Genomic DNA, 15,305 nt, shown 5'->3' on the forward strand with positions numbered 1-15,305 from the left:
TTAAACACAAACCATACTTTAATGCTATTCAATTAACTTCAACAAACACATGACTATGATTTATAAACAACAAGATGGTAAAATGTCAGATCATAAATCTTCTGATTAAAGACTTAAGAAAAGTTTAAATGTATTTAACAAAACAAAGAAAAAGGATATTAACTGAATTATATATCATATATGTAGGCCAAAGAAAATACCACCTAATATTTACTTTGTACCGAAACCAAAACATAAGATAACATCTCTCTACCTTTAAAAAATAAAATCCTGATGTCAATATTATAGAAGTTAAATGAATTCTGCCCAAACTGAACCCCCAATAAACAAAAAGCCTGACACTTCTTGATGGTCTTTCATAAACAGCTTAAATGTGTTTTGAACCAGGATAAACCACACACTTATCTAAGCTGGATAAATACTATAGTCTAAAAATGGTTCAGTTTCAACAGTGCTTATTGCATTTCTAAATTACTTAACAAGTAATGCTGTTAACCTCACTATTTTCATCATAAGAGTCATATGGGTTAAAAATTCTCAATCTGATGTAAAGAGAAGAGAAAGAACTACATGTACATATCATATTACATAGAATGCAAAAAGGAAGATTTCTCTAGTACCAGTATATATATTCCTTATGTTATATTTTGATTTGCTTTTAGAAAGAAATACAACTGCAAGAAATATACATATGAAAATTTACATTTTTTTTTAACTTATTTAATTACTGAGGTATTAATTAGAAGAACCAAAGTCTGCTTAATGCAACAATCTAAAAATCACTAGAGCTATTTAAGAAAACATCTGAATTGTTTTCCATAAAGCTGTCATTGTGTTCCAATGAAGTGAACATTTTCTAAAATTCATTCTTGCAGGACTGTCAATTTTTGATCGTGAAAATGTTTGAAATTTCGAGACTTAGCAACCCTGCACTTAATCAAATTCTTTTCCATAATCCCTAATTTTTTTATTCCTCCTTCATGGTAAAGGATGACAATTTGATTCTGATGAGGTGGGGACTGACAGTTTTTATAAATAAATATTTTGGTCTCATATTCTATTTTATAGCATAGTCTAAATAATAAATAGTTGAAAGCATTTGAAAATAAATTTCTGATTGGCAAAAATTCTGCCCCAACCAAAACTGCCAGCTCCCTTCAGAATCAAATTAAATACAATCTACCTCATACTATTCAAACAAAAAATAAAAAAGCATTAAAACAAAGTTTCTCTATATTTAGTCCACTTAAAAAGTACATATATTTCTTAAAAGATAAAACAAAACAAAATGAGAAGTACATGTACAATAGGTGGTGTGTGTTGTAATTTAATGAGTAAAACATTATATACAAGTATTCTATACAAGTAATTAAAATAGATTACAAATGCCCTATAAAATACCTACCCTAAAATCCTGTCGACTATGTACAAACTGTATAGAATTTATTAGGATTAGTGCCTGCTTATGAGGACCATACTTGTACTTCGATTTTCAAAACACGCACAAAAAACAAACTGTTCATTTGAAATTTACTATAAACAATAAAAATACATGAACATTTTAACTCACTTTAGGACTTTTTTCTTTTCACATTTATGAAATACCTGAAACAAGCTAGAACTGTGCTGAAGACCTCAAATTGCATAAATCATTTTTTTTTACGAAATTGTGACCTTGACTTTATATCTACTGATAACAAAATTAATAAGCCTCATTCTTGTCACCAATACATCAATCAGTGGGACGTTTTTTAAATCCATAATGGCAACCTTAACCTGTGTGAAGGAAACCTTTTTTTCATATAAATTCTATTTTTATTAACAAAGACTTTACAATAAATATACTGGCCTCAATATCAGAAAGGGTCTTTTATGTCTTTAAAGCTATTTAATTAAAATTCATGATGGCAAATTTACAAGTGATTTGGCAGTAACCAGCAATAGATGGAAGGAAGGACAGATGGGAAAGCTGAATTCTATATTCCCCTAAACAAAAATACTTTGTTTGTATTGTGAACTATTGTAATGTTTTTTTTAATAACACAAAATATCTTTATATATTTATACACCTTGTAGCATATAATAATACATAATTCACAACTCAAATCACTATCAAAGCACTATGAAGTTCAAAAGCATAATAAACTACAATTCAGTAGTTCTAATAACCAAGATGGTATGTATACATCTACTAGTACTGTACTTTACAAAATTTTAATCTTATAATTAACTATCAATCTATAACCTTGCTTTTAAGAGTAAATTTTTTATTGTAACTGATTTTTACACATGGGGAAGTAGGGATCCCAATAGTGTTGTTTTCATATGTCAGTAACCCCAAGAATTTTTCCTTAAAAACTTTAAAACAAACATACACACACAAAATCTGTTCACTTGAAATTCAAAATACAAATGTACATTGTAAGTTTTTTCTTATGAAAGCCCTGAAACCTATAGCCATGAAGAAGTAAAAAATCAATCAAAATAACAATGAAAAGCACTTACTATGTAAAGCTGGTTTTCAGTTTTTGACTACACCAAACTTAACTGAGCATTTTGGGGTGAACAATTTGGTGCTATTTTCTGTAAGAATCAGGCAGTGAGTGAATGATGATAGGAAAATAATAAACAAGTCTTCTCATGAAATCTTGTTCAAAATGTTACCTAAAATAAGAAAACAAATTCAATTCCTTTTTAAGTGTCAGAAATTCAAAGTAAAATTTTATGAAAGCTTTGCAGTTTATCAAAGGGAGATAACTCACTTCCCCTATTATTCTATTGTAACTTTGAGCTAACTTTTCTGCATCCTCTGACACTTCCAAGACAAATGGACTAACAATGAGACCACATTGTCAAATTTGTTTGTTTTTTTATTTTTTCAGAGCATGATTTATTACTTTTTAATTTTGCCTCATTCTTACTGATTCCAAAACTTAAATTCAAAGGTTATTACAGCTTAAACATAACTGATAGAATGTAAGGGACTAATTTTGTGTTCAATTTATTGCAAATAAAATAAAAATCAAATGATAACTTTATTTTAGAACACAGAAGATCACATATTTTTAGTGTGGAAACTAACAATAAAGGTAATGCAATCAGATCTAAAGTCATAAAAAAAATTATCTAGTTTTCACATGATGTAAACAAAATAGTTGTAATATAAATACATGTATGTAACAGATATAGCACTAAATAATTAATCATATGATTGTACATATTTACAAAAAAGACATAACAGGATACTTAGCAGAAATAAACAAAAGAAAGACATAACATAGCATACCTAGCAGAATAAGTACAGTAAAGTTTCCTTATTATGAACGCATCTCAAATAAAAATTTAATCCTTAAAAATATTTTTTTGCTAAATTTAGAAAATAATGCAGATGTATCAACTAGATATTGTGTTAAGATGAAGCAGATCCCCTGTTTGGTGTATTTTTGTTATAGTGCACCCAATGATGATGCCCAAGGGATAGAGAAGGAGACTTACACATTCTTTCAGTATCTACTGAATTGTTTAAAATAATTTAATTCTCCTCCTCCATTGTCCTGTCAACTACATAAGGAAGTTCATCAGGTAATTGTTGTTTAAGTGTAAGTGTTTGTAAGAATCAGGCAAAATGGGAAAAATCAGAAAAATGCATGTCAAAACCCCACCTATCTGACAATATAATTTCATTCAAGGATGCTTTCTCTATTTGAAAAGACCATTAATTGATCTCTGCATTACTAGATTTGCTCCAAAATTTTTCAATAGAATGTTAGAAAAATGAGGTTTTTGACAGTTATCTGCCCTTGAAATGTAACTTTTAGTGCATTTCAATGAAATTATAACTCAATGCACCAACATGATATGGAAAATCTTGTCTTCTTTTTTTTTATTCTGATATTGCTAATAGTCAAATTACACTTCCAAAATGGTGGGTTTTTCACCCACTGCCTGATTCTTACAGAAACTGACACTTAATTGAGGGACTTCTACATTTGTAAATCTATCCACAGAACATCATCATTTTATTCAAATATAACTGTACATGTACAATTACATAGATCAAATTATTCAAATATAACCATACATGTACAATTACACAGATCTTTTTATTCAAATGTAACCATACATGTACAATTACAGAGATCATTTTATTCAAATATAACCATACATGAACAATGACATAGACATTAATGTCAAAGTTCATGTCATATTGCTTATAGTTATAGGCATTTTATATCTATAAATGTTAACTTAGGTTTTTTTATGACAATTTGACCAAATCTTAAAAGAAGACACATTACAAAGCAATAACCAACAGAAAAACACAACTACGTGATCAGACTGAAAAAAAACAATTGAAAAAAATGGAAACCTTTGTTTTTACACTTTGTCTGTCAAACTCCTTTGGCAGGACTGACCGAAATCCATAAGAAAAATACATATTTTAAACAAAAATAAAATACATCTAAAGCATTAGGAATATATAAAAAATATCAACAAAGTAAACAAAATCAATACAAACCAAACACAAATACAAAACGATTCTTTAAACAATACATAAATTCCCTGTAAACCAAACTGATTTCAATATAATACCATCTAAAATTCATGCAGACAGTGATTTATCACTTCTATGAACGTTAATACTCATACTCTAATGTTCTCTTTTAAATAGTAATTTCACATGAAATTAAAAGGCAATTTTAAAATCAACAGTACAAAGTACATAATACAAAATAATTTGTTTTGGTCACACCTGTCAACTTTTGAAACATTTAATGTGGGAGATTTTCCCCACTGACACTGTCTCAAGTGGTAGATTTTTGCTTAAAAGCAAATTCTAATGTAAAAGTTCCATTTTTTTAGTATTTTTCACAGAAAATATAGAAATTTAACCAAAAAACTACCACAAACCTTACATTTTTATGTGGGAGATTCTAAATTTTTCATTGATTTTGTGGAAGGCTCTAATGTGGAAGGGTAAACAGGTTTGTTTAAGTAATAAGTAAACTTTTACTTAGTGCTTAGTATATCCATGCATCACCCATTCTGTTTCGTGCATGAATTTGAGGGAAAAAAATACTTCGCAGGACCTACATTAAGAATATGCATTCAAAAAAAAACAGTGTGGACATTAGCAACATTACTAAAGAGTATCAACAAAATGTGAATCAAATTCACATCTTGTGTGAACAAGGCATAAAATTCAGAACAAAATTTGTAACTTACTTTTAAGCTTTGAAGTAAAAAAAATAGGAAACATACATGTATCAGTGTCATTGTATTTCAAAGAGGATATGTATGGGGCATTGTAGGTAAATTGATACAGCAATGGATCTAAATCATATATTACTACCAGTAATTGTAAACTTAGATGACAGTTTCAAGGCTCCTATAAAAACAAGTGCCTGGGAAGCAAGGCCCTTTTTATCACTACCTTAGAAAAAGAAAATTAATTCTGAGATCAATAAAGGAACATCAAAGTCACAACCCTTAACATGCTTAAGTAATAACAACAACAACTGTATTCTGATTGTACTATATTATTAAGTTCATTTTTCATTGTTTTAAGGAAAGATTAGAAAAAAAAACAATAAAATCATTTTTTTATAAGCTATATAAGTACTTTTAAAAATTCATGGTTATCAATGTTTGTGTATTTTTTTTTTTTTTTGGGGGGGGGGAGGGGCAGGGAATTTTAAATTCTTTGATTCTATTCTAATAAATTGGTACTCTTCTACTTCTAACTTTCACAGAATGTCATACAAATAACATAAGATCCAAAACATTGGAAAAATCATAATACTGGTAAAAAATAAATATAAATACTGGTCATGAAAGTTTTTTGAAACAGAAAAAAATCACATAGATATGAGAAGAAAAAAATAAAGACCAGGGATCAAATTCACAAATTTTTCCATATGTAAGCTTAATTAGCAAATACTGAAAAAATATACTCACTGAATCTAAGTGTCTTAGGATATTTCTGAACAGAAGTTAACATAATACAAATAAAATCCACAAGCAAATTTTAAGAAAAAGGAAATACTTTCTACTTGCAAAATGGATTTAAATTGCTTTTAGCAAGTATTTCCCCTTAAAATTGATCAGTGATTTAATTATTGAAGATGGTACAAAGTTCACAAATCTTCAAGTTTAGGTATCAGTCTTTATAAAAATCAGACAGGAGATGATTCATGCATGCCAATATCTACAAAATTCACTTTTATCTTTTAATGCGGAAATAGTTACAGACCACATAACAAGTCTTATTTAGTTATTTGGTTGTTGCACTTGAGATAAAAATTATATAAATTGTGTATGATACATGTATATGAATTCCCCAAAAATACATAGCAAAGACATAGTAAAAGTTACATCAATGTGAAAATATACCAGTAGTACATGTACATCCAAAAAACATCATTTGTTTGGCGTTTTTTTACACCATAAACCACCTCTACCATCGGCAGTGCCTGAATTTTATATGGATTGGTACTTACACTAGACTGAGAAATAGTCATAAATATTTCTGATGTTTATCAATGTTGATAATGAACAAAATGAGAAACAAACCTACAAATGATACAGAGATTATACCACAGACAGAAAAAAATCTACATCTTGAAATTTCATTCCTTTTATAGTTCTGATAAATATATATTGGTGGGAATAAGCAAACCACAACTATTAAGAAGCTTACTATAAATATATAACAAAAAATGTAATATTTAAGCACTTAACTACCTGCTATATAACCTACACAATTTATATATAAAAGCTACCCAAAACATGCTACAGGAAAATGAATACATGTTTACTATGTTTGTATCTTCATGTCAATATAATTGATTGTGCAATCAATAATTCTCAAGTAACATTTTGTGTCATGGTAAGAGAAAAACAAATTACTAAAAAGTTCAAAAACTTAGGCCTACAAGTAAAGCCGTAATGTGGAATCAAGATGTGAAACTGTTATAAATCATAAATCAAAGTACTGAAACACTGAATGAAATAGGATTGGAAGCCTAGGTTTCTTTTAAATCAGTATTAAGTGTTTTTTTTCCACAAAATGAACAATATTTATATAAAACCTTGATGATTCACAAACATATACAGGTACTGGTATGCAACAAATTAAAAAAAATATATGATTTTGAAATGCTTAAGTATAGATACAAAAAAGCAAAAATAATGTAAAACAAAGTTTGATATTTTTGCCTCTTGATTTTTATACAATTACCCATACTGAGAAAAAAATATTAACATAACTTTGTGACCTAATTAACCAGCAGATAAGATGCTTAATGTTATAAGTATAAGTGTAAAATACATTGCAAAAGATGAACTATTACATTTCAACCATTTATCATACTTTAAATTTTAAATCTACATGTATGATTTTAAACATTTCCATTTTCACAGATCTTAAACTTTCTCTTTTTTCTGTTTGTCATTGACCTGTAGGGTCCACTTAATAATGTCTGAGTGACTCTTCATATGCACATTCAGTTCAGCCTTGTTGATGGTCTCAAACCCACACTGGCAGCACCTAAAGGTCACCCAACAAGCAGCTGATTGGGCATCTCCTGGGGCATTCATACCTTCCAAGCGATCCTTCAATTTCTGACGAATTGTTGCAAAGAATACTCGTATGTCATCTTTCTGACATTCGTAGCTATCTAGTCTACTGTCATAGTCTATGGCAGCATTGATTACCTCATTTGTGAACTCATAACTATAATTCTGATCACTAGCATGCCTCCACATGTGAGATTTCAGTGAGGGTAAGTGATGGCACACATAACCACAAATGTTACACTTGTACTGCTCAAGGGGCTGTTGAACAAACCTTTGGTCATTGATATGGCGCTTCATATGAGATTTCAAGCTTCTGTTTGATACGGCCGGAAAATCGCATAGTTCACATTTGAGGGTCTTAGGTTCATCATGTATTTTGGCATGATTTTCAAAACGAGTAATACTAGTAGTGTTGTACTCACATTTGGCACATTTGAATTCTTTGTTGTGTATTTTTGCATGTTGTCTCTGCTCTTGTGGACCAATGGCTATGAAGTCACATTCTTCACACTGAAATGACTTTTGATTGCTGCAAATAAGTTTTTTGTGACTTTTCAGTTCACATTTTGAGATAAATTTCCTGTCACAAACTTCACACTTGTATTGTTTTTTTTCATTATGACCCCTCACATGATTACGGTAACTTACTGGGTTTGTAGTTTCAAAGTCACAATCATCACAAACATAAACTTCTTTCTCAGTATGAGCTCTCATATGAGCTCGTAGCTGACTTTTATAGTTAAATGCCGAGGCACAAAGCTTACACTGATATGTACGAACTTTGCAGTGCTGGATCATATGGTCCTGAAGTGATTCACTCGATGTTGCAATGAAGTCACAAAGCGAGCATTCAAAAGGCTGCTTAGTTTTGTGTAACCTCATGTGCTGTTTGATAATAACTGTATTAACACTTGAATAGTGACAAAGTTTGCACCTTAACCTCACTTCACCATCTTCCTCAATTCTTTCAACATTACCCATATTTTCAATCTCAGACAAATCCTCTAAGAGTTCCCTCTTCATACGTCTTCTACCAGACTTCTTTGTTACTGTTATACCTGAAATAAATCATACTCAATTTGGTGATTATAATGATCAGTGTTCTGGGATTCCTATTTCCCGTTATCCGGGGTAAGTGAAATTTGGGTCAGGGAAAGTTAGGTACTTAATTACACTTTCCCATGGCAAGTTGAAAACTTCATATGTTGTAAAGATTTGTTTTGTTAGGAAAGCAGTCATTGACTGTAGAAAAGTTGATTTTATACGGATTTTTCCCGAGGAAACCTCAATTTCTGAAAAATCCTAGAATACTGACGATATGAAAGATATTATAATGAAACCTGTCTAAACAAAACACTTTAAAAAAATCTCTAAATATCAATTTAAATGTATTATGAACCTTGATAAAACTGAGCACCTGTCTAAACTAACTAATTTTGAAGTCCAAAGCCTTGAAGTTCTGTTGAGACAGGTTCACTGTACATGTACATTGTGTATTAAGAAATAGGATAAGTGTTCAATTCAATAAAGTTTGTTATATGAACTGACAGTTAAAAAGTTACATGTATTATGTATGATGCACCTAATGTCATTTAATCATAACTTGACAAGTTTGCTTTAATCTCTTCAGTACCATTGTTTTATTGTTTCAGCTACCTTAATTGAAGTTTTTTATAGGGTAATTGAATTTTTATTTCTAGCTCATCATCTTTCATCTGCAACTAATTTTACTCTTTACATAATGACACAATACAAATATAGTTGTGTCTTTTAATTGGTGGTTTCTTTTTTGTTTTGTTTTTTTTCATATGCCATCTTAAGTTAATTCTCATGTTCGGAAAGTTATTTTGAATCCAATCATAGTAATTTAAGTAATATTTTGTCATAGTAATATAAATACATGTAACATTTAGTCATACATGTACACTGTGGTACACTTGTATTTTGTAATTGTAACATAAAATAAATGCATCTATCAATAACTTGATAGTATTAAATAGTTATCATACCTGTTAATTCTTCCAATTCAGCTTCAGTTTTTGACCTCTCTCTCAGCTGCTCAATAACTGCTAATAAGGAAGATGATATGCCTTGTTTTGGCTTCTCCTCACCATCAATCATGTCACTTGTACTGGTGGTGGTCACTGGACATGCTGGATTCTGATTAGGACCCTTCTTGAGGAGAGAAAGTAATGTAACAGCAGATTCTGTCATTGAGGTTGATGGCATACGTTTCCTCTTTGGAATAGATATTTCTTCCTCTTCTGACATGTCATCTTCACTTGCATTGCTTTCTGTGTCTTCCTCATTGTCAATGTCCATTCCATCATCATTGTCACAACTGGTTGATGAAACTATTACTTCATTTCCAAAGTCTTGAAATATAGTGCTTTCCTTGCTTAAATCTTCTGACCTTGATTCTAAGCTTGAACTTTTCTCTACAGAAGCAGCTACAACTGTATTTGAGTCAGACCCAACACCTGAATCACTCAGTTCAGATTGACTGATTTCAGATATAGCACGAGGACTATTTTGCTGACTTTTCATCCCAGTGAAGCTTGTCACATTAGAATTGTCAACTGTTTCTACAACTACATTTTGGGTCTCTTCTATGCATATCTTTTTTGACGATTTCTTGCTAACATCAACCATTCCAACTTTTCGCTTGAGATTCAAAGGTTCAATTCTTCTGGGTTCCTCTAGAACAGTATCAGTTTTGTCTCTATTCTCACTAACTAAGATTACATCCTCTGGTGTTTCATCCTTGTCAGTAGATTCTTGTTGATCTTCACTTGAAGGTGATGTTATGCCTTTATTTGGTTTCTGTTGGTTGGTAGCACTACCTGAGCCATCAGAAAATATTAACACAGCTTTGTCACTATTGCCTTGTGTTGTCACGTCTACGCCATTATTGCTCTGTACAGGATCAACAAATGCTGATACAGCATTAATTGTATCATGTGTAAATGGTGCCACTTGCAACAATGGAGGGGGACCAGATGGCTTCTCACAAGAAGTTACTGGCATCTGGTCTTGACTCATGCTTTCAAATTCTCCATTTGGGTCTTTTTGCTTTGCTCGCATAGCCAACATATTTGCCAGAACAGGAGCAACAGGGCTTACAGAAGTTGTCTTGTTGATTTGTTGCTGAAACTTTTCAATAACAATAGTTTGAGCTGAACCAGCCTGCTGATTTTTAGGCATCTCTGGTACTGTGATAGAAGCATTATGATTTACAGGAGGCTTTTCTGATTCAGCAGCTGGGGACCCTTCATAAATGCTTAATGGTCCATTCTGAAACATAGGATAGTCTATGTTCTTATTTCCTGAGTGTTTCCAAATGTGTGCTTTTATAGTTCGTTGGTAATCGCATGTATAGCCACAAACTGTACACTTGAACTTTGAACTTGCAGAATTGTACACAAAAGGAAGATTTTCAGAGTTTTGATTCTTTGGGTTTGCTTCAAAGCTCACTCCATCTTGATCTGTGTCAACAGTAGATGAAACTGTGCCTTGATGAGACAAAATTGGGCTTAAATATTTTGATACCATTGGTTGTAAGTTTGTGCTTATTACAGATGTTGTAACTTGCGAAGCCATACTTGCATTAGTTGCAGATGAATCAAATGCTTGGGTTTTGCTGGGTGGGCTTATCACCGTTGTTTTAGTAGTTTTTGGCATTCTTTGCAGTGCCATTGTAATTGGAGCTTGCTGAACTGAAGTTGCTCGATTTTGATTTTTCTGCATGACCATTTCATTCATAATCTGAGGATTTATCTGCCCAGATTTTTGTTGTTCAGAAGATTCTGATAGCAGTTTGTCTGAACTTATTTGTAAATCAGGTCGATGGGTAAGCATATGTACTACAAAAACATAAGCCTCACTGCAAGAAAACTCACACTCCACACATTTATAAGCTGCCTTAACACCTGGGACAGTAGAAACTGGTGGCTGATTGCTAGCAACTTTTGTTGGCTCTGTGCTTGTTTTTGGAGTTTCATCTCGAGTTTTTTCACCATTTTTTTCTTCGTTGATATGTATAAGCATGTGGTCTTTCATTTGTGTGATGTCTCCAGAAACAAAGCCACATTCTGAACATTTCATCATTTTTCTTTCAGTCGATGCTTGGGGAGTTTTATCATGCTTGACCTGTGATCCTTTTTCAGCACCTTTTTGGACACTAATGCTCCCTCTGTGACTCTCAGCATGTACACAAAACTCCTCAAAACTTTTACTTTTGTGGTTACACATCTCACAAACGTAAACCTTGGAAAAAGGTGTCTCGTGCATTTTCAAATGGTCTTCAATCTCAGATTTGTTGACAGCCATAAAGTTGCATACATCACAAACATACAGCCTGTCAATCTGGTGAACTGACTTCATGTGAGCTTCAACATCAGGCTGAGGAATTGACATCTTGCACATTGGACAGGTCACCATGTTTTGATGAAGCTTACTGTGATTGGTCAAGTGCCCTTTTTTACGAAATGTTGCATGGCAATGAATACAGACAAAAGGTCGCTCATTAGAATGGACAAGCAAGTGTTCTCGAAGAGAATGACTGCGCTTCCCAGCGTAATTGCAAAACGGGCATTTATAAGGACGATTGGCACAGTGAACTAGATCAACATGTTGTTTGAGGTAATGTTTATTGTGACTAGAGTAATCACACTCTTCACATCTGTGAACCTCCTGACTGGATGATGATTGGCTCGTCTGAACAGAAGAATCAGGTGTTGGCATGGAAACATACAAATTGGGTGGAGATTGTACAGTAGGTGGAGTCAATGATGTCATGGAAGATGCAGATGTCACTTTTGAAATGTTTTCCACAATAATGATTGGACTGTTCATAAAACCTTTCTCTTTTGCAAGTTGTTCAACCAGTTTTTGTGGTGACTGAACATTTTTTGAAGTATACAATGTAACCACAGATTCTGATTTTTTTACCTTCACATCATTGTCATTCATTGGATACTTGTGATCTTGACTTCCAGTTTTATTTGTTGGTATGAGATTCTGTGTATTTGTTAGCTGTTTTATTTGAGATTCTAGGTATGAACTCTGTCTTTCCAAAGAAAGATTTTGAGCCAGAGATCCAGACATCGCGTGACATCAAATTTCAGATCTTTATCTTCAGGGCTTGCATTTCCTGAAAAGACAACGAAAGAGTAAATGTACTAATGCAGTATATTATCTATCCAATATTGTTTTTCTCTGTTTAAACTGAAAATTACAACCTATCAAACACAATCATGTTGTATAGTCATTCATTTTGGCAGATGTAAAATTTGGCAATTTTGAGGTAAAAAGTTATATGACAAGTTTTGGCAATTTCTAATTTTGGTGGACACTAAGTGATACACTAGTGCCCAAGATTAATATTTAAAGGAATTAAGTTTGTTTGTAGACCACTAAAATAGGCCAAAATTAGCACACTGTGGAATTTGTGCATCATATGGCATATGTACACTGTGTACCTCATAAAGCCCATTGAATAAAGTTACCATTAAAAGCTATCCGTTGCATCAATTAATAATAAAATTTTCTATAGCAAATCACTTTAACCTGAGTAAATTTTGTCTGCTACTTTTAGTACTGCTAGACTTTTTAAAAAAAATATCTGATCACTTGCCATGAAGGCAATAAAATAGGAAAATTTTGAATGGAGTCAATCAATACTCATTGGCTTTATTTCAAGAAAAGGTGGTGCAAAAACCTCAAAAAACTAAAGGGCCTTTTGCCATATCCCTAAGAATAATGAGATATAAAAAGATGGGATAAGTTTTACTCTTGGACATGTTTTTATTGATACATGTATTTTTGTTTGAGTAAACAAGGCATGCTTATCGATTGCCTTTGGATTTTGAACTAGTAGCTTACAGAAAAAACAAGTACATGTACTCTTCCAAGGTAGAAACAGTTTGCCCTATTTGTTCAAAAGTTTCTAACCTGTATCAATCTAAAGATGTAAATCTGAATTCAACAGATTTTGATAGTTTGTTTTATTGTTGTATTTTCCCACTGTCCCAGGTACAGGGGAAGGTTGAGCACTCAAACATATTTACCCTTAGCTTGTTTAAAAATATACATTTTTGTAGCTCTGACCATATTACTCAAATTGAAGCATCGCTTTTCTATGTTATAAAAGACAATCATTTTTGGAATTTATGCAAACTCTCAATTTGATATGCATATGTTTAAGTCACAGGTTACATTGTCATGTACACTTGTACAACTCCTTAGGGCAGCCAAAAAGGGTGACGTGAAAAGCTCAATCAAGGACATTGTCAAACGTCACTGTCCTATCTCTATTGTTAATGTAACATTCTCATGACGTTGTATTCAGTTTTTCCAATACAAGTTGAACTGAGCAGTCTCTTTTTCTATGACAGCGAAGTACTAACCCAACCAGCTCACTATTCCCCTTAAAGGGGCTTACCCTTAATTTTAGCTGTTGCTTACAATGACATCAGTTAACAAAAATAAAAATTCATATGCTTTGTGGTCTTCATTCCAGACCAAAAATTTGCAAAACAGATTTAAGTTTTGCAGTACTGTACACAAATATACATGTATCACATGTACATGTATGATACTGGTTAAAAAAGGGAGGTGTCCTAGCTCAAGTTAGTAATATTAATGGAGAAGATTTTTTTAATGACTTGTTTGGACTCATTTTTTCGATACAGCTGGCACTGAGTTCGCTTAGGCATCATGCTTAACCATAGCAACTTAACCGATGGAGTTTACAACTTCACATTTCATTGGACAGAAGGGATACCAACTGTGAAGTTCAATGCTCCATCTGGGCCATTGGTGTCCAGGATATTTTCTGTCATATTTATACAATGAATTACAAATAATCTTTCATATATTGAATGATCTGAAATAGTTAAATTGAGTTGAACCAATTAAATAACAGAAATATGAAACATATTTAGCACAGTGATCACACAGTTCACCAAATAATATTGAAATAAAATTGTAAGAACAAAGCTAGAAAATGTGTTGACTATCTTTTCAAAAGACAATACTTGTTAACAATGTTAATATAAATGTGTATTACTACAGAACACAGGGGAATGTATAAGTCAAAGAAAATATATAGCCACATCATATACAATTGTATTTACATCATAAATGCCACAATTCTGCATATTAGCAATGTTTATCATGTGTTAAGATGATAACAAATAATATAATTTTGTAAAGTGGTTCGACAAGTGATGATAGGTGAGCAACAAGTTAAGCTGCGACTTTCTTGCCGACCAAAAACAAGCTGAGACTCAAAAACGTGGTTATGGTGCCAACGTATTGCATTCATTTTCAGTGGTCAATTGGTGATGAAAACCATTGAATAACTTACTGGGAAGTGGAAATTGTCCACATTCATTATGACAATGTCAAATGCATTCTAAATGACTTACGTAGCAAGCTACAAGTCTTTAAAAAAATTGATAATGAATGTCCATCATGGCGGATCAAAAGAGTCACGTGATCTGGTAGTACGCCAGAGAAGGTCACATGGCATTTTTTCTCGTCATAACGAAAAAAGACGAGAACATGTGTTATTCCTATATTTATGATAATTTGTTCATGAAATTGCTCGCAATCAAATTTGTTTTGTTATTTGTTTGATAAAATAAACTACTAAATCGATGAGGACTAAGAATTTTGAGATTGTCAATCGGCAAATCTCGGGTGAGTCCGCTATACTGGTACGG

The 15,305-nt window shown here is 32.1% G+C and overlaps 1 protein-coding gene across 1 annotated transcript; it reads right to left on the minus strand.

Annotated features, from left to right (window-relative positions):
* On the minus strand, positions 1–15,076 carry LOC148617296 (uncharacterized). The gene is made up of 3 exons (XM_088584909.1): positions 15,009–15,076; positions 9,588–12,730; positions 1–8,636 (listed from the first exon to the last, which is right to left on the minus strand). Exons 2-3 carry the CDS (start codon positions 12,682–12,684, stop codon positions 7,426–7,428), a joined length of 4,308 nt encoding a protein of 1,435 aa, XP_088441035.1. The 5' UTR covers positions 12,685–12,730; positions 15,009–15,076; the 3' UTR covers positions 1–7,425.
* Between the last annotated feature and the right edge of the window lie 229 nt (positions 15,077–15,305).

This window comes from Perna viridis, chromosome 5, assembly GCF_037379345.1.
Source record: "Perna viridis isolate PV_CMFRI_1.1 ecotype Kerala chromosome 5, ASM3737934v1, whole genome shotgun sequence".
In the NCBI taxonomy this organism is placed as follows: Eukaryota; Metazoa; Mollusca; class Bivalvia; order Mytilida; family Mytilidae; genus Perna; species Perna viridis.